The 26806-nt window shown below is 40.5% G+C and overlaps 1 protein-coding gene across 1 annotated transcript in view; it reads right to left on the bottom strand.

Annotated features, from left to right (window-relative positions):
• Positions 1 to 15423: 15423 nt before the first annotated feature.
• The window catches only part of LOC117285984, a 47907-nt gene continuing 36524 nt past the window's right edge, over positions 15424 to 26806 (bottom strand). The window contains exon 3 of the mRNA XM_033763186.1: positions 15424 to 15693. Coding sequence (XP_033619077.1) covers positions 15615 to 15693 — 79 coding nt within the window. The 3' untranslated portion in view covers positions 15424 to 15614. The remainder of the gene's footprint in view (positions 15694 to 26806) is intronic.

Raw genomic sequence — 26806 nt, 5'->3', positions numbered from 1 at the left:
TGCTATAGTTTTCAATGTAGAGGTCTTTTACTTCTTTCTTTAGATTGATTCCTAGGTATTTCATTTTTTGGGATGCTATTATGAAAGGGATGGCTTCTCTCATCTGTCTCTCAATGAGTTTGTTATTTGTGTACAGGAAGGCTATTGATTTTTGAGTGTTGACTTTGTACTCAGCTATGACAATGAATTTGGCTAGCAAATTTAGAAGTCTTTTGGTGGATTTTTGGGTCCTCTATGTAGAGTATCATGTTATCCACAAATAATGATAATTTAACTTCTTCCTTTCCTCTCCTTGTTCCTTTTATTTCTTTCTCTTGCCTAATTGCTCTGATTAATATTTCCAGAACTACATTGAATAAGAGTGGTAGTGGACATCCTTGTCTTGCTCCTAATTTTAGAGTGAAGGCTTTTAGCTTTTGTCAATTTAGTATGATGTTGGTTGTTGGTTGGTTGTAGATGGCTTTTAGCAGACTGAGATATAGGCCATCTGTAACAATTTTCTGTAGGGTTTAAAAAATTATGAAAGGGTATTGGACCTTGTCAAATGCTTTCTCTGTGTTTATTGAGAGAATCATATAGTTTTTATCCTTGGCATTATTAATATAGTATATTACATTTACTGACTTGTGTATGTTGAACCATCCCTACATACCTGGGATGAATCCAATCTGGTCATAGTGTGTAAACTTCTTCATGATTTGCTGCATTCTGTTTGCCAGTATCTTACTGAGGATTTTTTGCATATGTTCATTAGGGAAACTGGTCTGTAATTCTCCTTTTTGGTTGGATCCTTCTCTGGTTTTAGAATCAGGGTAAAGCTTGCTTCTAGGGATAAATTTGAGAGCATTTCTTCCCTTTCAATTTCATTAAAGAGTTTGAGAAGTAGCAGCGTTAGGTCTTCTCTAAATTTCTTGTAGAATTCAGCAATAAATCTACCAGGGCCTGAGCTTTTTTTGTTGGTAGGTTTTTAATTACATCTTCAATTTCATTGGCTGATATTGGTTTATTTAGAATTTTTCATATCCTCTTGATTTAGTTTTGGTAATTCATATGTATCTTGACATTTGTCTATTTCTTCTGTATTTTCTATCTTATTAGAATACAGGTTCTCAAAGTAGTTATTGATGATCTGGATTTCTGCAAGGCCTGTGTGATTTTATTCTTTTTATTCCTAATTGCATGGACTTGAGTGTTTCCTCTTTTTTGATAAAGTTGTCTAAGGGTTCATCAATTTTATTTAATCTTTCAAAGAACCAACTCTTCAATTCATTGATTCTTTGTATATTTTTTAGTCTCCATTGTATTAATTTCTGCTCTCACTATTATAATTTCCTCTTTGTATGAGCTTTGGGTTTGACTTGTTTTCTTTTTCTAGAAGCTTGAGGTTCAACATTAGGTTATTATTATTATTATTATTATTATTTTATTTTTTTTGTACCAGGGATTCGACTCGGGTCCTTACGCTTGCAAGGTAGGCTACCGAACCGCTGAGCTAAATCCCTGGCCCAACATTAGGTTATTTACTTGAGGCCACTTTGTTTTCCTGATATCTGTATTCATTGATATAAATTTCCCTATAGGATTGCTTTCACTGCATCCCATAAGTTCCAGTATGTTGTACTGTTATTATCATTTAATTGTGGAAACTGTCTGATTTCTTCTTTAATTTCATCTGTGACTCATTGATTGTTCAGGAGGGTGTTAATTAATTTCCATGTGTCTATGAAGTTCTTGCGGTTTCTTTTGCTATTGATTTCCAATTTCATTTCCCTATGGTCTGAAAATATGCATGGGATAATTTAGATTCCTTTGCATTTACTTAACTGTGTTCTATGACCTAGTATGTTGTCTACTTTGGAGAACATCCAATATGCAACTAAGAACAATGTGTATTTTGATGTTGTGGGGTAAAACACTATAGACATCTACTAAGTCCATTTGTTCAAAGGTTTGGTTTAGTCCTGATATTTCTTTTTTGATGTTTTTGTCTAGTTGATCTGTCTATGTGTGACAATGGGATATTGAGGTCCCCCATTACAGATGTATTAGTGCTTGTTTGATTTTTCATGTCCATTAATATTTGTTTTATATATTTGGGTGTACTGCTATTTGGTGCATATATGTTTATGATTATTATCTTTTCCTCTTGGATTGTTCCCTTTATAAGGATGTTGTGACCTTCTTGGTCTCTCTCAGTTTTGGCTTGAAATCCAGTCTCTGTAAATAAAATGGCTACTTCTTCTTTCTGGATTCCTGTCTCATAGTATGTTGTTTTCCATCCCTTGACTTTCAGTCTGTGAATTTGTTTTTGAATTAAGTGTGTTACTTGTATGCAGCATATTATTGGTCTTATTTCTTGATCCATTCTGCCAGTCTGTTTTTTTTGATCAGTGAACTGAGACCATTAACCCTCATGGTTATAAATGGCATGTCTTATCTTATCTGTCATGTTATTTTCCTATTGGTAGCCTCCTTTACACACCCTTAATCCTAGTATCACACATCCTAAATCCAGCCAGCTTTGAAAAGCCCCACCTAAGAGCTCATGAGGTCTTGGGAGAGCACCTAGAGATACAAGCCATCATATACTCTCAAAAAGGAGATCAAGGAGGATATCAAAAATGAAAAGATATCCTGTTCCTGGAAGGTAGAACCAATATTTTCAAAATAGCCATATTACCAAAGCTGATATATAGATTTAATGCAATTTCAATGAAAATGCCAATAGCATTCCCCCTAGAGCTAGCAAAAAATTCTAAAATTCATATGGAACAAGAAGATACCTAGAATAGCAAAAGCAATGCTGGGAAACAAGAGTAAAGCAGGAGGGGGTCATAATCCTAGATTTCAAATTATACTTCAAATCTGTCATGATATAAACAGCATGGTACTGTAACCAAAACAGACTTGTATATCAGTGGAACAGAGCAGAGGATGCATAAACAACCCCAAGCACATTCAGCCATCTGATCTTTGTTTGATAAAAGGGCCAAAAAAAAAAAAAAGAAAATACACTGGACGAAAGACAGTCTCTTTAACAAATGGCATCAGGAAACCTGGCTATCTACACACAATTGATTGAATATAAACCCGTATCTTTTACCCTGTACTAAATTAAAATAAAAATGGATAAAAGGTCTAAATATTAAAACAGAAACACTCAACCTGCTGGAAGATAAAATCAGTAAAACTCTTGAAGTAATGGACATAAGCGAGGGCTTTCTGAACAGAGCCGATTGAATATAAACCCATATCTTTTACCCTGTACTAAATTAAAATAAAAATGGATAAAAGGTCTAAATATTAAAACAGAAACACTCAACCTGCTGGAAGATAAAATCAGTAAAACTCTTGAAGTAATGGACATAAGCGAGGGCTTTCTGAACAGAGCCGATTGAATATAAACCCATATCTTTTACCCTGTACTAAATTAAAATAAAAATGGATAAAAGGTCTAAATATTAAAACAGAAACACTCAACCTGCTGGAATATAAAATCAGTAAAACTCTTGAAGTAATGGACATAAGCGAGGGCTTTCTGAACAGAGCCTCAATTGCATAAGAAATAACATTAAGAGCCAACAAATGGGATTATATCAAGGTAAAAGCTTCTGCACAGCAAAAGAAACAACAGCATGAAGAGACAACCTACAGAAAGGGGAAAACTTGCCAGCTACAGCTCAGACAGAGAATTAATATCTAGAATATATAAAGAATTCAAAAAATTAGGCTTCCAAAATAAAACACCCAAAGGACAAATGAGCAACTGAAAAGAATTGACACGTCAGAAGAAGTACAAATGGATAATAATACATACAAAAATGTCCTGCAGCTTTGGCCATTAAAGAAATGCAAATTAAAACAACACTGAGATTCTTTCTTGCTTTAGAAAGAATGGCTATCACTGGGAATTCAAAAAACAAGAAATGCTGGCAAGGTTGTGGGAAAAATGAACCGTTACACATTTTTGGTTGGAATATAAACTATGGAAATAAAAATGGAGATTCCTTGAAAACACTAAAACCAGAAATTTCATTTGACCCAGCTATTCTGCTCCTACATATCTTCCTGAAAGAGTTAAAGACATCATATTACAGTAATGCATACATATATAACCATATTTATAGCAGTACAATTCATAATAGCTAAATCTTGGAGTTAGCCTACATGTCCATCAACAGATAGACACATAAAATATATTTATATACAATGCAGTACTATTCTGCTAAACTTGAATAATTTTTAGGAAAATCTATGTCCTTGAGACCATAATGTCAAGTGAAATAAATACACAAGCTTAAATATCTCATGGTTTCTCTTATACCAAAAATGCAAAGTATAAATAATTTAAAAAGTAAAAGATAGATAAAAGATAATAGGAAACAAGGAGACATACATCTTTTGCAAATGGGAAGAGGACCAAGAGATGGAGGTAGGAGTAAGGAGGGGAAGAAAAAGGGATAAAAGAAGAATTAAGGCATTATCTATCTTCATGATGGATGTGATCATTATATACTGCAAATATGTACTAAGAAAAATTTTAAAAACCTAAAAAATCTCTAGATATGACTAAAATGTGTTATAGGTACATATAAAAGTGCCACAATGAAACCCAAATTTTGTAAAATTAGTATGCACTAGTAAAAAATCTCCTACATTCAGATTTCATTTTATTTCAATGAAATGGGAATTTCTAGAGATGTGATCCACACATCAGCAATTTATGTTATTTTTTGTGGAGCTAGAGATTGAACCCAGAGCCTCATGCCTCCTAGGCAAATGCTCTACCACTGAGCTATATACTCAATCTTGACATCAGCATTAAAAAAACAAAACAAAACAAAACTCTCCAAAGAATTCCAACATGCAGCCAAGTTGAGTACCAGTGACTCGATGAGGTTCTGTTTAAACTGATCTGTCAGTTTTGTACCTGGATCCTTTCCCACTGCAACCACAGGCACTAGGCAAGCTTGGAAGCAGCAAGTGTATGTTCTGCCTGGGTAGGAGGCTGACTTTCAGTTTTCTTCCTTTGAAGAGTGCCATCTCAGGAGCACAACTTTCCTGACTCACACTGCTTTTTCCCCATAAGGTGAGAACCCTGGAGTGAGTGACTCTGTTGCAATCTTGTGGTTGACTGAATGTGGCCAACATTCTTTGCAGCTTCTCCTATCAAGACAGAATCCACTTCCTCAGTTGTAGATGCTGGCTGGTCTTATGACTTGAATGTGGCAAAAGGGATCTTGTGCAGTTCTGGAGCCCAGGCCTCCAATGGCTATGCAGCTTCTACTTTTACTCTGTCAGATGCAACCTTAAACCAGCCACGTGAGGAAGTCAGTCTAGACTCCTGGGGGATGAGTGGCCACATGTAGGACAGACAGGGTAATCCAGCCTTCATTAAGTCCTGTGTGTAAGGCTATCTTGGCCTTTCTGCCTCAGCAGCTCTGAATGTTGTCATCCGAGCCCACTGTGATTTGTCCAGCAGATTTGTCCAGCCAACCCTTAGAATCAGGGCAAAGCAGAAAGTGACGTCTTCACAGACTGAGATTTTGGGTGGTTGTTCAGCAGTAGATACCTGAAACAAATAAGTGACTTCTGGAAATCACCATCACAAGTTTGGTGCATTTGCCATGACGATGGCATTGTAGAGCACTGGGAATGTCAGTGTGAAAAGGCACCGACCTCATCTCACTCCGTGGAAGCCATCAAGCACCTCAGTGAGCCATCAATGCCTAGTATTTATCATGGGGTGCATCTGACACATTTTTAGGGTGTGTTCAAGATAACAAAGTTTCAAATAGATGAGATATAAGGTAAAGCCCCATCATAGGGGATCCTAAAAACTAATCAGGGCTTATATATACAAATTACATATAAAGTAATTTCAGAATGCAAAGTGGAAGGGTAGAGTATTTAAAACTTTGAGTAGGACTTTTATGAATTCCAGAAAAGAATAACTTTCTTTGGGTGCTCATGGAGTTAAACTGGGATACATCTGGAAACTTAGTTTTGATACTACTTGTGTTCAATCGGTAAATATTTGTGTTTGAGTCCCCACAATGTGCAAGGCATTTTATTGAGTCTTAAAAAAGATGGAAAAACATAGATTCCCAAATTGAAGGGGCACATGTAGTGTCCCTGCCCAGTAATTTCAGTTTTCAGTGGTGGGTGTTGTCATCACGCGCATCTCAGTCTTGGTGATGGGAATTCAGCTTCTGAAATGTTTAGCAGCTCTTCAGTGTGCAGGAGAGTAGCCAGTGTTCCTACGGGGATCTCGAGGTAAAGTAGCTTCCTGCATGTCAAGCTGTCACCTAGAAGGCCTGTGACACCACTGAGAATAGAACAGGGAAGGTGGGACTCCATAATCCACAGTGTAGATGAGGGGCTTTCAGTGGGTATCAACATCATGGGATTCACACTCTAGAGCTGATTCATTGAGGAGACTTTACCCCATCACAACCCACTCTAATTTCTTTTCATTGGTTTGTTATATTACATGCACACACACAAACACAGTTTGTAGGACAGCAAAATACTGCAAAGTGGGTGGCTTGACCAGCAGAAATGTATGTCACACAGTTATGGAGTCTAGCAGTGATTGCGCTGTTGGCAAATTTGGTTTCTTCCAAGACCTCTTTACTAGGATTGCAGTGGCTGCCTCCTCACTGTGTCTTCATCATGTGCACACTTTCCTAGTGTGTTTTTGAGTTCAAATTTCCTCTTATAAAGAATTTTGAGGAGAGCACAATTGAGCTCATGGTATATATGCATGTACATGCACATATGTATGCAGAAGTGGCCTGCACTTATTTCTCTGTGAGTTATCATCAGTCTCCACCCTTGGCCAACAGATAAAAGGAAGAGAAATGTAAGTGGTTTTTAAGCAATATCCGTCAGGCTGAATCTCTGAAGGTAGAGGCCAGAAAGGGAGCTGAAATTCTGGAGGGTACAGGATGGGCAGCATAACCTCAAAGGCTCTACTCAAAGCCCAGCCTGACTGTTAAAAGGAGGATCAAGCTGTGCACTTCTGAGCAAATCAATTGGGACAGAACTCCCACTGTCTTTTGAGTAGGATTGCTCAAGTTTCTATTCAGAAATAATTGTCAAAGGGGAAATTACAGTGTTTTGGCGGTCTTTTTCTTCCTTCTCATTTTTTAAACTCTCTTCAATGTGATAGGCAGAGAGGAGTTTTGCTTCCTTAAATGAATTTCACTTTAGTTCCTGTTTTTTCTAATAGGAAGCATTTCAAATAAAAGCCACATTATCAGATGGACATAAGAAACAGAACAAAACAAAAAACCCTAGTTAACTGATGGGAAATTCTGCAGATAACTAGAAAAATCTGAGGATAGGAGTTAAGGATATTTGCAGGAATCCATCAACATGTGATAATTCCCCAACTCAACAAATAATGTTTCACAGGCTACGTAGAACTTGGGCCTGAAGCATCTTTTTCCATGTGATTTCACCTCTGGGCTTTGCTCAGCTTCCAGTTTGGTGGCCTCGGAGGACAGCCAGAAGGGACTCTGCACTACCCAAGAGGGAGGGGAGCCCTCACAGCAGTCTGTGAAACCCTCCTCCTGGTGCTGGGAGAGAGAACTGGGTTTCAGAAAGGAAATATGAGGACCCTACATGGGAGCAAACACTGAGACAATGTTGACATCACCCTCCTAAAACTGGAATTGTAAAAAAAAAAAAAAATGGCTTGGTGAAAACATCAGATCCCATAGTTTGTGATTCTCACAAGCAGAAGTCAACATGAGGAGATGGGGGGATGCTGCCCATGAATGTCCCTACCAGAGTCTCAGATGGAACCGGGCATACCTATAACCTTAGCAGTCTGGGAGGCTGAGGCAGGATGATTTTAAGTTTGAGCCCAGCCTGGGCAACTTGGCAACTTGATAAGACTCTGTCTCAAAATATAAATAAATATACACAGAAATAAAAGGGCGGCAATGTAGCTCAGTGCAAAGGCTCTAGGTTCAATCCCCACTATCTTCCCTCAAAAAAAGGGACAGTTTCAAATGGGACAGTTTCCTGCAGTTTTCAGTCCTGCAGTTAATTCACCTCCCTGCACATTTTTGTTTGTTTTGTTTTAGTTGTGAAGGGCTGAAAAGCATTACAGAGGGAAGAGTCCAAGAACTTCTGCTGTTTTCCAGTAGTGGTTCCGGACATCAAGATGTATACATTTTACTCAGAGCTCATTAAATGAGTGAAGTATGTAAATATTTCCTGTACTGTTTTTTCTCAATAGGGAAACTACCCCACCACCACACACAAAAAAGGCCATATCTGGGACGATCCATCACACAGAAGACTGAGTCTTTTCTGTGGCAATAAAGGGGCAGTTTGGGCCAAGTGAGATTTTCAAGGAGCAAGAAGTCTTCAAACCCTGCAGAGTCTGGCCGGGCTTCCCTCACTAGTCTGGGTGTCTTGTTCCTGAGCAGGACAATGTCTTTCCTAATTCATAGACATATGTAAGTTGAAGGATAAAACTGGCTTAGTTTTCCCCATGTTTATTGCAAGTTTGTCACTAACACCTATCATGTTGAATCTACTCTGTGATTCTATTTGATTTGGTATGAAAATATGGAACTTTTTTTACAGCCAACAGGTTAAACTTTTATGGTGACCAAAACATTTCCTCTTGAATTTCTGGCACTCTTGACAGATAAACACAGCTGGGAATGAAGCCCTGGGGTTGTTGTAGGCAACAGTTTGCGTTGTCTGTCTCTCTAGGAGGCCCAGGGTTGCCTCTCATTAAAACTGATGTCCGCCCCCTTCCCAGTTCCAGGCATACAGTGGGCATTCAGCTGAGGCTTGAGGAGGAAATGAATTCCTGCAATGGCCATGTGTGGGCATAGAAACACCAGGCTGTCACTGTGCAGCTCACAGTGATGAAATGTTGCCAAATGAGCTCCTTCAGGTGTTCGCTCAGAGGGAAGAGGGAGGAGGGGCTGATTCTCCTTCCAGTTCTGGGACTCTGTGGCACCAGGCCCTGTCCAGCTGGGATGGGAAAATGTATTTCCTATGTGGTGACGTATTTGGTTTTCTCTGTGGTCCTTCTTGGAAGGCAACTTTTCAGTGTGACCAGAGGAAAGAACTTCTTGAAGGCAATACAATCTAATGGGAAAAATGGCCATACAACAAGGAAAATGGCTGCCTTCCCATTATGTCTCTTGTTGTTTGGCAGCCAGGAGTACAAATAGAAGTACTTTTTCTGGAGCTGGGTTCTTCAGCTCTAGTGAACATCCAACCTCTTTAGAAGGGGCACGAAATGAGGCACCACAATTACTAGGGTTAGGGTTAGTGACACTGGACTGGTTGTGTGGGGTATACGATGACCAGGGAGTTAAATTTCCTTCACCTCTCTTTCAGAGTCTTATGTTTCAGATAGCAAGTGTAATAATTTCTCTCCTAACAAAAACAAACAATCCTCTGTTAGAAATTAATTTTCCCTTCTGCAGTCTCCACACCTCTGCATCCTTTATGGGTTTGGGTATTAGGGGTGTCTGTGTGGTGCTTGAACATTGGAATGACCTGGAGAGCTTTTAATGATCCAGGGCCCGGCATTGATCCAGATCAATTTTTGGGGAGTATTTATTTCTTAAATTTCCTCAGTATTTATTTTTGAAAATTCTTCTATCAGGTATTTTTAAAAACCTCTCAAGAGAGTCCAGGGGGAAGCTGATAGTGTGCACAGGGTCTACTATAGCCCTCAATATCAGGGCTTTGATTAAAAAAATAGTAAGGCCAGAAGTTTCTTTTACTTGGGTATATTTAAAAAATATTCTCATAACTCAAAAGCTATTGATGGAATTTTTTTCACCCTGAACTTTCCATTAATAAAAATCAAAGAAAACTATATTGAAAACACTTATGAGAAAATTCAGCCAAAATAGAATTTTCCAGAAAGTTATGGGCAAGTGAAAGAAAAAACAAAATATATCACTGAAAAAAAAAATGCCTTTACAGGAATTTCACTTTAAATTCATCTGTAATGAATGTCTCATTTCAAAGATGGACAAAGAGCATTTGCCAAAAAGTCCCATATCTGGCTGTTGCTAAGAAGCTCAGGGTTGAGAGATGGAAATGCCCACAACAGGGTTAACTCAGTCTGACTCAGTGTGGGTTTTGAAAAAGAAATTAACAAATTTTAACAGTAAGAGCACAAGTAAGTGACAAAATGACTAGCCATCAAATGACTAGCTGAAAGGATTTTCTTGCCATCCAGGACAGATGGCTCATTTTGCAAACATAATTTTCTAAAGATTGTGCCAACCCCATATGCCAGTGGCAAAAGAGTGCATGTCTCCAGTTGAGTAATTCTATACTCTACATATCCTGAACTATTCTAAAAAGAGCCGAAAAAGTGACATGCAATGCATCTGTTATTTACATTGGCCAAATGCATCAAGTCATTGTTGGCCTTTGGCTTTAATCTGGCACAAAATATACTCTTGCTGATTTTTGTGGTATCAATTTTCATTAACTGATGGATATAGGATCAGCTGATGGATATCTTACATTAGAAATAGGGTGAAATAGAAATTACTAAGGCCTTTTGTGAGAGGTCACACTGTGCTGTTCCATTCTCATACCTTTTCTGGTACCTTGTTTGGGACTAGTATTTCCAAATCTTCTAGTGAAGAGATTGAATGTAAAGTTCTCACTTGTAATTTCCCAAGACTTTCCCAAACCTTTCTGGTTTTCACTTTCTACCATTTCTGAGGCCTTCCTGTAGTTTGGGCTCTCTGTTAAAGATCATACAGACTTTAATTGTTCCTCCTCAAAAAACTGAGCTAAGGATTATTATCCAACCCCTTCATTAGCTCTCAGTTAATTGTTGCAGTCTCCTAAACAGGCCAGGTTTATTTTCCTAGTAGAAATATTTTCCTAGTAGAAATAATGCCTTCCCACTCTACAAGCACTAAGTTGAGGTGTAGGGAGATGCTTTATGCCTGGGACCTGCTCGTCTTTTTGGATATTTTCATCCAAAATAGATAAAAATAGACTGCCTGGGTGTAACTGTTTCTAGGGAATTTGGACAAAACAACTCTGAGTTAGGCCAGGCTGGAATTTCTTTGCAGGAATGGAGGCAAAGTGAATTCCTTGTTCACCATTTTTGTTGTGGTGCTTGACTCAGTGGTAGGTAATGGCAATGATCATGGTCATAATCAGTGGTGACCAACCAAAGGCAGGTGTGTTATTGTGTTTTTCTTTTAAGACAAAAGATGTCAATATAGAGCTGTTTTTTCTAAACTAAAACCTCAGTATTCAGGTTTAATTACAGTGTTGGCATCTGAGATAAATCAACGGATTTAGGTTGCAGTTTGGCACTTGATCGCCAAAAGGTTGGCCATCACTGGTTATGATGGAGGTCATGATGTGGGTCATGAAGGATGGAGCCATGATGGAGGTCAGATGCAGAATCCAGCTCAGCCCCTCCTCCAACATAGCTGCTTTCTTCGGTGTGTGGATAGATAATTTGTGTCTCTGGACTTTTACCCTTCTTAAAGGAATGCCTTACTGGAATGCCCTGCCCAGCTCAGATGCTGGAAAGAAAAGTGCCTGGAACAGACTCTCCCTCAAAGCCTTCAGGGGGGACCAACCTTGCTCATTCCTCAGTTTTGGAATTTCAGCCTCTAGAGCTGTCTGTGGTCATTTGTCACTGAAGCCCCAGGAAATGAGCACCACTGTCATTCTCTGACATTCTCGCCTATCATTCTGTATGATTTTTCTCTTCAGACCCCGTATCTTCTCCTCTCATGCACATGTGTGTTTTCTCCTCTCAGAACATAACCTCCATGGACCAGGTTCTGACTTGCTTTCTCTTCATGCCACCTCTCATAAAGAGCTCTGCAGAGCCTGTGTTCTGGTAATATCACACAATGCTCCATGAAGTGGGAGAACAGACAAATAAGTTTTCTTCATGTGGTTTGAATAATATCAAGGAAGGCATGGCCTCCATGGCTGTTCTTCCTCTCTGTGGCCCAATTTGTTGCTTTGGAACTTCGGGGTGTTCTTGCCCAGTCTCTCCTGGTCAATGCCAGGCAGTCCTGGGTGTGAGGCTCTTCTTCTCTGTGCTCTGTCTCCATCACTCCACATCTCACAAAGTTGAATTAGCTAGACTAGCAGCTCCCTAAGGACGGTGACCATACCTTACTTATCTCTGAATTCCCTTAGCCTTGTGCTGATGACATATAATACATATAGACATACAGATGTTCAATGGATATCATTCAAATTGCTGGAGGATTTGGTTTCCAGCTAGCTTTTCAGGTTCATTTTATATTACCTGTTTCTCCTGCCTGACCCTTACCCCAGCCAGCTTCCTCTGCCAACTCTCCTATAGTGATACCAACCCCTTGATCATAGATTGAATTGTCCTTTACCCTTTGTAGGTTGGAGTCCTAATCTCTAGTACCTCACATTGTGGCCTTACTGGTAGACAGCATCTTTATAGGGATAATCAAGTTTAAGTGGTGCCATTAGGGTAACCTCCAATCCAAAGTGACTGGTATCCTTATAAAGGGAGACATTAGGGCACAAGAATGCATAAGAGGAAGAAGGCATGCAATTCAGGGAGAAGATGGCCATCTATAAGCCAAGGAGAGAGGCCTGGGGCAGAATCTTCCCTTGGAGCCCTCAGAAAACTTCAATCCTGCTGCCATCTGGATCTTCCAGTTTCCAGAATGGTGAGACAGCACATTCTGTTATTTAAGCCCCACCACCAACCTACTGTGATATTTTGTTACTGTGGTCCTATATACCCTGTAGTCATCCAACCCCATCCTGCAGGCTCAGTGCTTGGAGGCTAATGTGCATTAGCTTCTCAATTCTCAGGGAAGCAGGGATCTGAAATTCCTTTGTACAAAGAGAAGTGTTGCATATGTTGGTCAGCCTGGCCTGGTGCCAGAAATGAATGCTGTCTGAATGAGCCGAGAAGAGAGTTACATGGTTTTGTGACATCCTACTGGCCACTACAAGTCACAGGATATTGTCATCCCCTGGCCAGCATGAGCAGATTTGTCAGAGGGTCTCTCTCTGCCCTGGTGGTGGAGTGGTGGAACTTTTCATATTAGCAAGAGAAATAATTTTTGTAATTCACAGGAAGCCATTCTGGAAAGAGAAAATCCATCTGTGATGCCCCAGTTTGCTTCATGTTAACAGTATTAAAGAGACACCCTTCCCCAAATTCAGCACTTCCTTGTGGGGCCAGAGGTAAAGCAAATTTGATTCAAGTTTGTCTCCAAAATTCTTTACCCAACTGGCCCTTGTAACCCACACCCTGTACTAGAGGGAGGCTCCATCTTCACCCCAACAGAACCAGGCAGCTCCAGCCCACAGCCTGCTGTTGGGTCTCCCTAGAGACTAGGGCTTTGTGTGAGAAAGGAAGTGTATATCAGATGCTCAGAACAGTGTTGGACACGTAGAAAGCATTGTGTAACTGGGGACTATTATTACTGTTGGTATTTTTCTAAGGCTTCTCTGCCAAGATAATGTGTCACAAACATTAATTTTAACTCCCACCTTGCACATGATGAGCTGATCCTATAAAGTTTACATGATGAAGTTATCTACAGCAAAGATAAAATACAAAGTGTGATTCTAGAATATTGTAGCAAGGAAAGGAAAGTGACACAATGCCATCCACTTATTCTTGAACCCCAATGTGCTGCAGACTTGCAGGAGTGAGCTGCCTCACACTGGGCCTCTGTGTACATCTGTCTTTCTTGTGCCTCTAGACTTCTCAGCCATCACTTGGGCCTTTCAGGGAGCAAAGCCCATTTTCTTCTTGGTCCTGCTTTTACAGGTGTGGGGATCTTCTTTACCACACAAAAACCTTCCCACACATTGCCGTTCAGCAAATAGGGAGCTGCTGGAGAATTCCTGAAGAGACAATTCGGACCAGAAACTTTGGCAATTCTGATCTTGTCAATCATCTTAGTCACTGGCCTCAATTTTCCCCTCCAAGTAATGCAGTCAGCAGCATTTGTATCATTTATCTGCTAAATTCTACATCTTCTGTATTAGTTATTTTGATTAAAACTGCCTCATTCCTCAATCCTCAAAACTGTATGTGGTAACAACTTTATTCCTCTTTAGAATTTTATATAGTGCATCCAGTTACTTTCTTACCCAATGAGGAAACTAGGGGGAATTTGCTTAGGGGAAATAGAAAAAGGCAGGCCCAGTATTCCAATGTAAGTCTGTGTTTGGTTTTAAGTTTTAGGTTTCAGATCTCTTCCAAATTGCCATGGGTTTCTCAGCATGGAAATGTCCGAGTTGGGGGAACTACTCAGCCCAGAAAAGACGTGGCTGGTGAGAGGTACAGAAAAGGGTCCATATACAACAAATTCTCTCCAAAGGTGTCTGGAATTTCCTAATCAGAATATATTTTGGGGTATGGAGTTGTACCGAACACGAGTGCAACGCAAGGTTCCTGTTCCTGTGGGTCTCTAAACAGGTGGCTCCTTCCAGTTAACCAAGGGCACAGGTGAGTTTGGATGGTAAGAAGGGAGATAAGGGAATGGCCAGAACACATATTTTGAGTGTTGTCCTGTGACAGGCTGAAGACCAATAGCAGGCTGAGGAGCTGGAGCTGCCTGGTTCTGTTGGGTTAAAGATGGAGCCTCCCTCTAGTGCAGGGTGTGGACTACAAGAGCCAGTTGGGCAAAGAAAGTTGGATACAAGCTTGAACAGCATTTGCTTTACCTCTGGCCCCACATGAAAGGAACAAGTACTAAACTCAGAAGGTTTTTGTCTCTTTAATACAGTTGACATGAAGCAACCATTCTCAAGGCAAAGGAAGAATTGTAACAATACTGTGTACACATCTCCACTCTTGCAGCACTTTGACTGAGAGAAGGACCCTTAGGAGGGGCTGCTAGGAGCATGATGTGTAGATAAAGAAAAAAAAAGTTCCCCATTTTAACTCTGTTCTTAGTGTCAAGGAAAGATTGAGGTAGGAGCAGGCCTGGCTCCTGTTCCAATCTTTCTAAGTGACAGATTTATGCACTGGTTACATAGTCACAAAGATGCCCAAGGAAAAGAAGGGTGTTGTTGGTACAATAAGCCCTTTATAGGGAAACCAAACTGGTATCCTGAGTCCGGGAATTGGTAATGGATTACTAAGAATCAGTGGTTTCTCTTCCTTTCTTATCTTCTCAGAGAGCCTAATTCTGTAATTTAAAAAAAATCTAATTTGGATTAATTCGGGAAAAAACAAAAATAGATTATGAGGAAGCTCCCTGCCGGCAATAGTTTAGATGTGCCTCAATCAGTTCTCTATAAGACATTTCCATGTTCTTTTTGTTTGGTTGTTGTTGTTGCTTTTTTTTTTTTTTTTCTTTGGTACGGGGATCGAAGTTGGGACTTTGAGCTTGTGAATCAGGTCATGGAACCACTGAGCGAAATCCCCGGCCCCACATTCTCTATGTTGTAATAGTCACGAGATAATTAAGGGACCAGGGGCTTCCTGGAGACTGTGGTTGATGGTCCTGTAATGAGAAGGCTGACAGTCACGGAATCTTGACACAAGGGTCAGAGGCCATGGTGAAGAGAAGAGAATTTCCTCCATTGATAATGAGATCAGGGCTTTTGTCCTCATTGTGTCATTCCTTTTTGTCACAGGAGGCCACCTGCAAGTCAGACAGGTGTGACTTCTGTTTGAGTCTCTGGCTCTTGGTAGACCTGAGGGGGAAAAATGAGAATTAAGCCTCTTGTTGCAATTATTTGACTTTCTACTTCTGAGATCAACTTTTTTTTAGCTTGCACATATGAAGTAGAATGTACAATATTTGTTATTATGTGCCTGGCTTATTTCTATAATAATCTTTAGCATATGTGCTGCCAAAGTGAACACTATAACAATCTTTAGTTCCATCCAGGGTCCTGCTAGTGACAGGATTTCATTCTTTTTTATAAACAAATAATATTTCATTATATATATGAGCCAATAGAAAATGACTATTTGGTTTGGATTCTGTTAGACTGTTGGATTCTTCCGTTACAGTTCAACGGAAATGCCCCAAGTTAAGCCACCCACCTTGTGAGAACTCTGAGCAGCCACAATTTAGAAACTTGACACTTGTACCTTTTCTATTCTCCCTGTCACTTGATTGGCATTTATTCAGACACATTCAGTCATAAAAGGAGAAGCATCAACAGAATTTGCAAATATAAGTCAATTGATGAAGGAGCCTGCAGCTGGCCTTGTTTTGACATGGCGTGCACTGGCACAGATGACCCAGGATCACCACCAGGTCCCCATTTCCAAGTGGAGAAGAGATCTGTTGAGATTTGGCACAACCTCAAGGATTTGGCATCCTTCACAGAGCTGAGAGACAACCAACCACCCTACCCAACCCCAGTGGAGCAATGACGTACTTGTGAGCAACTGTTTGTGTGGTAAGATCACTGATAGATGAGGGTCATTATTTCTGTTTTGAAAACATTAAAAGTCAATGAAAGGACACCTCCTCTTTTATTTAGGAGGTTCCCTGCTTTGTTGTAGGTATTAAAAAACGCATAATTTAACAGATCAAAAAGAAAGCATAACACCAGATAGATAGTAGGCACTTAATAAAGAAAAGAAAAATCCACCGAAGAACCAGAATTAATCAGGAGCATTGAAGTACAAGTAAGGTTCATGAGTACACAGGGTGTTTGAAACAATCCTTTTGATAAGGACAAACTTGAAAGATTCCTTTTCAATCTTAGTGGTCACTACCATGTACCATAGCATAATTACTCTAAGGCAAGGAAAAAACACATCCTAGGGCATATTCATGCCAGCAGCAGGATATTTTATGACTTCTGGACTTTTATCAACTTTTCTTTTCTAGAAAGCTCCTAATTTCAAGTCCATGTAAGAACTGTGGACACAAAACGACTGTGGCTTTGGCCAGGGCTGAAGAAACTGAATGTCAAAGGTGGGGGTGGCCCCCACTTTGCCTTGATTTGCAAGGGGAGGATGGCTTTATCTTGCAGCCCAAATCTGGGCTGAATAAGAATGGAATAGAGAGCACAAAACAGAGATCCATAAATATTATTTATCCTCAGCATATTTTCAAAACATTTCAAGCATCTCCAAAGCACATGGGAATGCTCACACATAACAGCAAACACACACAGGAAGATTCTAGTTGGCTTAGGGACATAAGGTGTGGAGGTAAGAAAGAAGGCTGAGGACGGGTCATCATAAGTGGTCTCTCATTTCTCCAAAGATTAAACAAAAGGATTCTTCTGGCTGCCTAGAAAAATCCATTACTCTTTAGGTCAGGCTGACCTGTCAGTCCTAAATATATATATTTGTAACCACAATTTTCTGCCTGAAATAATAAATAAGAAATGTGGTTGCATTCCATTTTCCTTTCTCACACAACCACCAGGACACCTCAGCTTATTTAGAGTGCTGAGATGTAAGGGACATTGTCAGTGGCAGTCCCTACTGAGGAACCAATGAAGATGTCACCATGCATTTTTCTATGGCTCTGGCCATTATGTGTAAATTCATTCTCTTTAAAGATGTCAGCATATGGTGCTATCATAGATTTCTTTGGGAGTAAATGGAAACCCATATCCTTCTTCCAAAACTTATTTATGAGAGAATGAGACTATATTAAGGGCTCAGACTCTGCTAGAATGACTATCATCTTCCCTGCACATTTTCTGGCATGGGTGAGATGTTTTGGCTCGCTACAACCTTTACGAGTAATGCCTCTCTCCCTTACTGCTCACATTCCTTCAAAAGCAGTAAGAGAAGCTCAGTGTCTTTTTCCATTTGAACTCCAGTAAATTTTGCAAGCTTAAGAACTATGTTTGAATGCTCAACAGTGGTTCTCCCTTCTGTTCCCACTGCCAAACCCTCCCACTGCATTTTCTGATCTTCCTCATGAAGGATTTTTACCCTCTCTTACTCCAGGGGAGAGCAGCCTGGTTGTCTTGTACTTCTTTGTGTATCATGTTATTTATTTTGAGTGTAGAGATTATACACCAGATACATGTGTTCCCACCTTTTCAACCAATCCAGCAGCCAGTAGGACAAAAGTACGCTTTGATCCAGTAAGATGCCATGTGTATTTGTTTCAAATGAAGGAAAAGGAAAATCAAGCAATGGTTAATGTCCTGTCTCCTGAGAGAGGAGCGCTGTGTCCACTGCCCCACCCCCATCAGTTCTTGGCTTTTTGGGGGGCTTTGTTTTTATTTTCACCAAGACCAAACATGAAGACCTAAGTGGTGAGATATGACTATAAAGTAATAACATGGTGTTATAATCAGCATAGAAAACCATGTCCTTGTTTTGCTGTCACCCTTCATATGTGGTCTTTGAAACATGGAGTCAATGGGAGGAACGTGATGGACCAGGGTGGGGGAGGAGCACAGAGCAGGGACCTTCCCCAGGAGATGGCTATACATGTCAGGTGGCATGACAGGACACATGACTTGCAGAAGTGCCTGATGTCTTGCCTCACTCACAGGTAGTTATGAAATGACATGGGGTTGACTCAGCGTGATGTGTTGTATCCACCATTCAGCAGCTCAGAGCACCAGGAAGACAGCCTTCACGTGTTGCTGGAAAGTACTATGTTGCAGATCAGGGACGTCTCCTCTCTGCAGAGACATGTGAGACTGGCTGCTGAGAGAAGATGGCAGAGGGATGGCTCAGGTGTCTTGGAAGGGGTGAACAGATTTAGAGAGGCTGAGGCTTGTAGTTTCTTATGCAGATAGCTGTGATTCAAGAAGTTGTATTGTTAGCAAGCTTTTCTGGGTGAAGCTGATTAAATTATACACGGGGGAAGGGACATCCATATAACTAGGGAGTAAAATAACCGTATTGGACTCAACTTGCACAGTCCACTTATGCTAACTGGTTAGTTCTCTGGGTTTGATCAGATAGTGCTGTTGTTCCCTTAGCCAGTTCTACCGGGTCAGAAATCTCACTATTATTCCTAATGACTTCCTCTTCCTTGAATTTGAACACTTCTAGGATAATTTGTTTGGAAGGGAAGAATGTTGCCATCATGGTCCCAACAGCCATCCTGTGGACTGGAAGACAAAACTTCTACCTGACCACCTGGGACCTTGTGCCACTGAGCCAAATGGAAAAGGAGTGGGCTAAACCTCTGGCCATGGTAGATCATGTAATGAATCACCTAGAGGATACTGGGTTATTACCACACAGTGAAGGTCAAAGAGGCCTGTCTGAGACAAGGTCTAGAGTTCCATCCCTGGTACCAAAAAAGAAAAGGCCTGTCTGGAGCTCAAGGGATTCTCTGTGCTACTTCACAGTGTCTCCCTATCTTATGATAAAAATGAAGGAAAAACTACAGTAATTTTTAAAAAATGCAGGTCCACTAATGATTTAGACTCCCTAGGAATGGATGCTCGAATCACTTATAGAGAACCTCAGCAAGCTGTGTTGAGGCATGGGTGAGGACTAAGGACAGAATGGGCAGTGGAGGAAGAAGATACCACAGCCTTATGGGAAGTTTTACAAAGGAGCCCCTGTAGAAGCTACATAAACTTTCTCATATGTTCATTGCATGTGTGGATGAGTGCGTGCATGTTTATTAACACACTTCATTTTTTCTCTTTCTCTTTAGTACTTTGAACAGTCAGTTCTAAGTAACACCATATTAAAATGGGACTGTGGCTAGATTTGAGGAATAATGAGCCCAGTGCAGAGATTAAAATGGTGGACTGTTTCCTAGAGATGGCAACAATGATTGTCAGGACATTGTGTCTCCTATTTCGGGGAAGAGGATAGCAATGTCTTCATTTTTTAAAAAGAGGTTGCATCTTGTTAAATTGAAGCATGGAGTTCTTGGGAGTCCAAACTCATGAGCAGGGAGTGTGTGAAAGTCAAACAGCCACCAAACAAGCTGTGATGGATGTTAAGTGATGGTCTCTCAGTTCTAAACCATCAGTCTCTGCTCTGCAATGTGGGGCTGGACTCTGAAAACCATTTTCATTTTGATTCATTTGTAGGATTTGACACCAGTTTTTATTTTCCCCCACTGTTCTCAAAATCAGCCTCATCTCTCTGCCTCCAGACCCTCAGCACCAGCTATCCAACATCCCCTTCTCAAAACTCTGACTATCCTCTGATCTCAGAGATCCCAGTGTAGTTGAGCAGGACTTGTTCCTCATAGTTTCTACTCTAGTTTTCTCAGGCTGCTAACAATTCCACTTACTTTTTTTAAATTGAGTTTATTGGTACATTTTAGGTATACAGTACAGTTACATTCATCATTGGGATCTTGTACCTTTGCATGACAGGTCTTGGTTCTCAAATTTTCCCCTTGTCCCTGTCCTCCCTTCACCCCCTCCTCCCCTCCCCATTTACAAACATTTTATTTCCACTTTTCATTTTTTCATATTTTTCTTTTCCCTTATTACCTTTCCCCTACCCTTCCCACTCTCCCTACACCTTTAGCCCTTTTCTTCCTATTTCACATGGTCAATTATACCATTAGGTTCTTATGTACTATTATAGTTTTTCACACCAGAGAAACTATTTCATATTTACACATGTGTGACTTATTTATTTCACTTAAGAGTATATCCTCAATATGCATCCATTTTCCTATGAATTAATCTAATTTCTCATTCTTTATGGCTGAGTAGTATTCCATTTTATAGAAAAAACACATCTTCTTTATCCATTTGATAGGCAAATGGGCTGTTTCCAAGTTTTAGCTATTACAAAATGTGCCACTAACAATTCCACTTTCTTCCCCTTGTCCTCCTAGCCCAGGTAAGAGAGCTGCTTCCTGCTGTCACCACATCCATGCTACCTCACTGCTTTCATTTTGCCTTTTCATTTCTCCAGCTAGTCAGCAGTTCTATAGGTTACCCTCTCCCTATTACACTAACCACTATGGTCTCTGTCTCTTGTCTCCACCTTTTTCATTTGTTTCTTTTCATTTCCCTTTTCAACTCATGTGGAGCTGACCAAATTTTCTTTTACATCTTTTCATGATTTTCCTTGATTCATCTTTCTCCTTCTTTTCCTTCTTTCTTCCTCCCTCCTTTCTTCCAGCTTTCTTTCTTTCCCAACCTCCTCCCATTCTCTTCTCACATTCTCTCCTTCCTTCCTTCCTTTGAGCAGTTTTGTAGCTCTGGGGAAGGCAAACACTCCTATTGCTGGGCTACATCCTAAGCCTGAAAGGATTGTTTCATAGAGGTTCCCTATTGACTATCTATTGCTCATGGAAATATTCCCATAGAGCAGTTTGGTATTTCCCAGAAACTACTGGGAAACCTTTCCTGGCATTTCATTGGTCAGAATGGAATCAAAAGTCCATTTACAAGGAAGAGGGGATTATCTTGATCTAATTGTCCTTTTATTTATTTTTATATTTGATTTTGGGTACAAGATTTCACTGTGTAGCTCAGGCTGGCCTGGAGGCCAATCCTCCTGCCTCTGTCTCCCGAGTGTGGGGGATATAGGTGCGTGCCATCACACCCAGCAGGAGGGGATTATTTTTAGATCAACCAAGTGTATTCTAGTCAAGCAGAGAATGGGTCAGATTCCTCTTAGAAACATGGGCTGAGGGGGGAGGAATGAACACTTGCACAAAATCAAGTGTTCTTTAGAAAGGAAGAAATGGACCTGACCCTGTGACAGTCTGCAATGTCAGATTTGCAGGGATTCACTTAAGAGTTAACCTGGTAAAGAAATCCTTCGAGAGATGTGAAGTAGGAAGAGAGATTGATTAAAAACAAAAGCAATGAGTAAGGGCAAAGTTTTGGTCAGATATATTTTGGTGGAGTATCATTTATATGGTCTCCAGAAATGCCTCACATCTCTTTGAAAGGCAACTTTGGCTTTTGTTGTTGGATGTGGCATAGCACTATTCAAACCATCCAGTGTTTTTCTTGTCTTTTTCTGTCTACTTACAGGAAAATAAAAATAAAGAAGCAATGCAATGAATAAAATGTGAATAAAGTGATATTTAAATTTGAGGTCTGAAAAAACAACAGTTTAGTATTAACAACAAGTGCAATTAATCTATGAGTACAATGTGATTCTTTAAAGAATTCCATTACAGGAAAACCTATATTTATAGTATTGATGTGGAGCTATGAATTGTGCCTGATCACACAACATGGTAGTTAAGTAATGTAGCAGTTAAGAAGTTAAGAAGTAGAGAACAGATTGTCCAAAAAGGTCTAACACTACCAGCAGCCATGCAATTTTTGCAGTATGTCTTCTATGATTTGATGAACAAAACTATGACAGCTATAGCAGAATCCTCCAGTGTGCCCCCAATGCTTTTTGAAGTTTTGTTAAGAATGGTTCTGTTTTTTAGTCAGTATTTATTTGATGAGCACCTCCCAATGTGTCAGGCGCTGTGCTAGGGTTAAGGACATGGTGGGGAATCAGTATAGCCTCTGGCTTTGTTGCAACTTACTGGGCACCAAGTCTCCAAGGAAATGAAAACATTGCATCAAACTTTAGATACATTTAAATCTATGGGCAGTTGAATTCTTCATTATTCATGGGAAATATTTTGCCACATAGTAAAAACAATACTGACCATACCTTTAGGTACCAAGATACTCAGGATCTAGCATTGCAGATGTCTGCCCTCTCCATTGGCTCATGCAATTTCTTCCTGACACTCATTCATTTACTCAAGAGACTCTAAGTTAGATAGCAGAGAAGACCTCTTTGCACAGTAATTAGGCTGAAACCTGAAGGCTTAGGGGAAGAACGGTGGATTGATGAGAGAGAGAGAGAGAGAGAGGTACGTTGAGGCAAGAAGAATGTTCCAGAGAAAGGCAGTAAGTAGCACATGCAAAGAACCTGAGTTGGGAAAGTGCTCTGGGGGTTGAAGAACCACCATTTTCTTCTTGCATTAAATCCATTGGCTTCTCCAATCTCTGTCCCTTAGCACCCTCTGACATCCCATCTTAGCCTAGAAAAATTGGTTGTCACTATATTTGTGCCCTGGGTCATTTTATGACTCTTGCCTTGCATTCTTTCTGGTGTTATCCTCACCTCCCACCGTTTCTAGCTTCTTATCATTTCATACATGAGGGTTGAGTGGCTTGACATTTAATTATTTTCTGACCATAATGTTATTATTTAAATTCTAAAATCAGTTGGGTTATAAACATGCTTAGAATCATTGCCAAATTTCCTGAGAACAAAAATTTTAAATACCATAATGTAAATTTGTAACAACTCCATATATAAAACTACTGAAGTGTGGACATTTCTTTTTGATGTTAGAGCTTCCAAGTTGGGTCTTTCACATTTCGTTTAACCTCAGCCCCCACCTGTCAGGAGAGGCTCTCTTGGGAGACTAAGTCTGCAAGGGCTTTGCTAAAATTGCACAACTCATAAAGAGTAGGGTTGAGGCTGACACCTAGATCTTCTGATCAATTTGGTGTTCTCAAGTCACTTTTGTCTTTTAAAAAAGTTTAACAAATAATATAATTGCCATGAAGACTACGTATTTAATTTTAATAATTACAGAACACTATGCAAAGCTTATGTTAAGTAGGATTCAGAGTCCTAATTGATGTCGGGGGTGGAAACTATCTAGATGAATTATCCTTATGGTTGTCATGGACATAACAGATTATACAACTCAATTTTATTTTCCTCTAACCACCCCTTGCTGGTAGAACTAGGACCATTCCTCTTTGTTCAAATTGTTTTTTGTTCACTTCATTATTATTTTTTTAAAGACCAAGAATCAACAAACTTCTGTAAAGGGTTGCATGGTAAATATTTTTGGCTTTGTGTATCCACTCAAATCTGCCATTAGACTGTGATAATTGCCATTGACCATGTGTAAACAAAGCAGCAGGGCTGTGTCTTGACAAAAATTTATTTACAAAAACAGGTGTCTGGGACTTCGACATGTGAGATCGGGTATGGAATTTTCTACATGGGGTATCATGTTGGTGCTCATAAAGTTCTGGATTTTGAAACATGTTGGATTTTAGATTTTCAGAGTAGAGATGCTCAATTTGCGCTGCTTTTTTCCAGTTTTAGTGCCCAAGACTTTTAGTGGCACCATTCATCAGGATTTGGGCTGTTGTTTCCAAGAAGACAGTGGACTGCACTGGTGTTCATGTTTTCTGCACATGTCAACATTACCCCTTTAAATGGAAACCCTTCAATGTGCACTCAGGCACTAGCCTAGCATCTGGTACAGGGTTAACATCAATGAAAGCTTCCAGACTGTAGAAGGCATTACTTGTTTCCTGTTGTCTCCATGCCCATCTATGCTGAATGATTTGCCTATTTGCAATATTGGTCCTTTCCCCTCAACTTTGGGAGTAAAGTAGTTCATGACTCCTGCTTATGTCAAATGAGATCCTATGTGGCATGTGGCACTCCTGTTTACCTCAGCAGGTTCCTCTTCTAGGGGGCAGCACTTGGGAGGCAGAGCTCATTTCCAGAAGACAAAGGTAAATGAGCAAGCTTCCAAAGCTGTCAGCTGGTTAGGAGCCACTGTGCCATGGAGATACAGTTTAAGATCAGATAACTTTTCAAACCTCTTCAAAAACAGGATGATGACAATGCTAACTCCTTAAAAGACGTATTTACTCTGGGAAAATGGATGCTGCCACTGGCTTCTTTGTTCTCAATTTGCAAGAGGAATCTCTGCCTTCAGAAGAGAAGGGAATGGGACCATTGATGGGAACTGTTTCAGCCTCGATCAATGCTACCAAGTGTCTTAGGGGACAGTTAGAACATGCTGTGTTCTGTGATTCCCCTGCCTCTGTGTTGTGAACACCACGGCTCGTGAGTAATAGCAGCACAGCCTACTCAGCAAAGAGTGGGAGGACAGGAAAAGTCAAACCACAGAGTGGGCTTCCAGTTGCGGCGAGCAGCTTCTGTCCTTTCACTCAGAGGGGCTTAGAAGGCCCCGGGAGGGAAGAGGAGGCTGGGTGTCAACACCAAGTTCCTGTCATGATTTCCGTGGTATACCATGGGTTTTCCGGCTTCTGGTTCCGTGGCTCACCTGCTATGGACACTCTTGATAAGAGCAGGTCTGTGTCCCATCATCCTCCCTCACTGAGGAAGTGGACACTGGGCACCTTCAGAACAGTGAAAAGGGAGAGCACGTCTGAAGTTGGATTTTGATTTGTGAGAGAGAGTCAGGAAAAATAAATGATAATAAAGCTAGAGATCAATATATTCAAGTACTTCCTAAAGAAGGTGGCATTTCTTGGTACTTTCATTGTGCCAGGTACCATGATATACATTTTCTGGTGATTATTTTTTCTAAGCTTCATACTCTCACCATGCAGAGGCGCTGTTACTGTCATAGGCACCAACATTTTACACAGGCAGCTAGAGGTTTAAGACTCCCATGGTAGCTGGAACTGAATTCAGGTTCAGTGAAATCATCTGTCTGATTATCCTGGTGGTCATTTGGAAATTTCTAGCTAAAATAGTGAAAATCATAGGAAGTCATGACTCCTATTGAGTCAACATTTCTTCATTTACCCAGCAAAAGTTTGTGGAGTATCTGCCTGTGGGAATCCCGGATGGATGGCTAAGGTTCTCCCTATCCTGGATGCACCTCTGGTCTAGTGCGATTATATGGAATGAAACCAGGACTGTGGGGATCTGGAAGAGGGCACCCCTCAGTCTCCTTGTAGCTGGGGAGGCCACTCATACAATGATGACACTTAAGCCAGCTCTTAGAGAGCACATGGGGCCTCACACACAGGTATAATATAATACAGGGTAGTTCCTGCAATTGAAATCAGCAAAGTACAGGCTCAGAACAGAAGCTCAAGGAGTTATGAAAACTCTTAAGTACTTCACGTGCAATGGCAGGAGAGGAGGGCCGTGCATGTTCAGAGCCAAGAATGTTCTGTATGCTATGCATGGTTGTTGGGCTTTATATAGAAAGCATGAAATATGTTGTTCTTGACATTTAATTGAGCTGATGTTTGTCACTGGGGATTCCAAGGGAGGGGAGTGAGGTCAGATATGTGGCTTGATTGAATCAGTCTTAGAGCGATCACTCCGTAGTGGTCGCGTGGGAGACAGTGGGGGATGGACATCTAGGAAGAAGAGTCCTGAGGAGAGGTGACAGGGTCTAGAAGGACTGAAGGGGCTGGGATAGAATGACAAGGTCGTGGTCACTGAGTGAATTTGGGAGAAGGAAGACATTTCAGCTTCTGCCTAGTCGCATTTTCTCAGTCCTGTCCTAAGAAGGACCCTCTGTCTTGACTTAATGTGTGCATACACCCTAAGTGAGTCTTCTGGATGGCAATTATCTAAGTAGAAATCAATGGGTGTTTCTATATTTGTATATTTTACCTGCTCAATTTTATTCATGGTCTCTGTAGTATAAATCTGCAGTAGAGCTAGATCCAATGAAAACCTTGGTGGAGGAAACCGCAAGTTGCTGGAGAGGTGACATGAGTCAGCTATCAGAGATGGTGTCACCTTCCTTTCTGCCTTTCAGCTCCTCCAGGCCCAGGACAGGGTTCTCTGCATTGCAGGGTATAGCAGTCTGGGGCTTACAGTTTGGCATAAAAGAAATACATTTGGCGTCTAGTAAAAATCAATTGAGGCTTACAATGAAGATATATTAATGCTGGGCAAATGAAGGATGACGGTTGAACAACCAAGAGTTCAATGTTGCATTTATGGAAACTGTGGGGTATAAAATGTTGGAGGCCCAGCACTCAGGAAGCTGAGGCAAGAAGATCACTGTGAGTTTGAGACCAGCCTGGGCTACATAGTGAGTTCCAGGTCAGTCTCAACTACGTAGTGAGACCCTGTCTCAAAAAAACCAAAAAAAAAAAAAAAAAAAAA

Source organism: Fukomys damarensis, unplaced genomic scaffold, assembly GCF_012274545.1.
Source record: "Fukomys damarensis isolate Sample0158 unplaced genomic scaffold, DMR_v1.0_HiC HiC_scaffold_14, whole genome shotgun sequence".
Lineage (NCBI taxonomy): Eukaryota > Metazoa > Chordata > Mammalia > Rodentia > Bathyergidae > Fukomys > Fukomys damarensis.
Note: the sequence above shows the minus strand (reverse complement) of the source record. Positions and strands in the feature narration are given on the sequence as shown.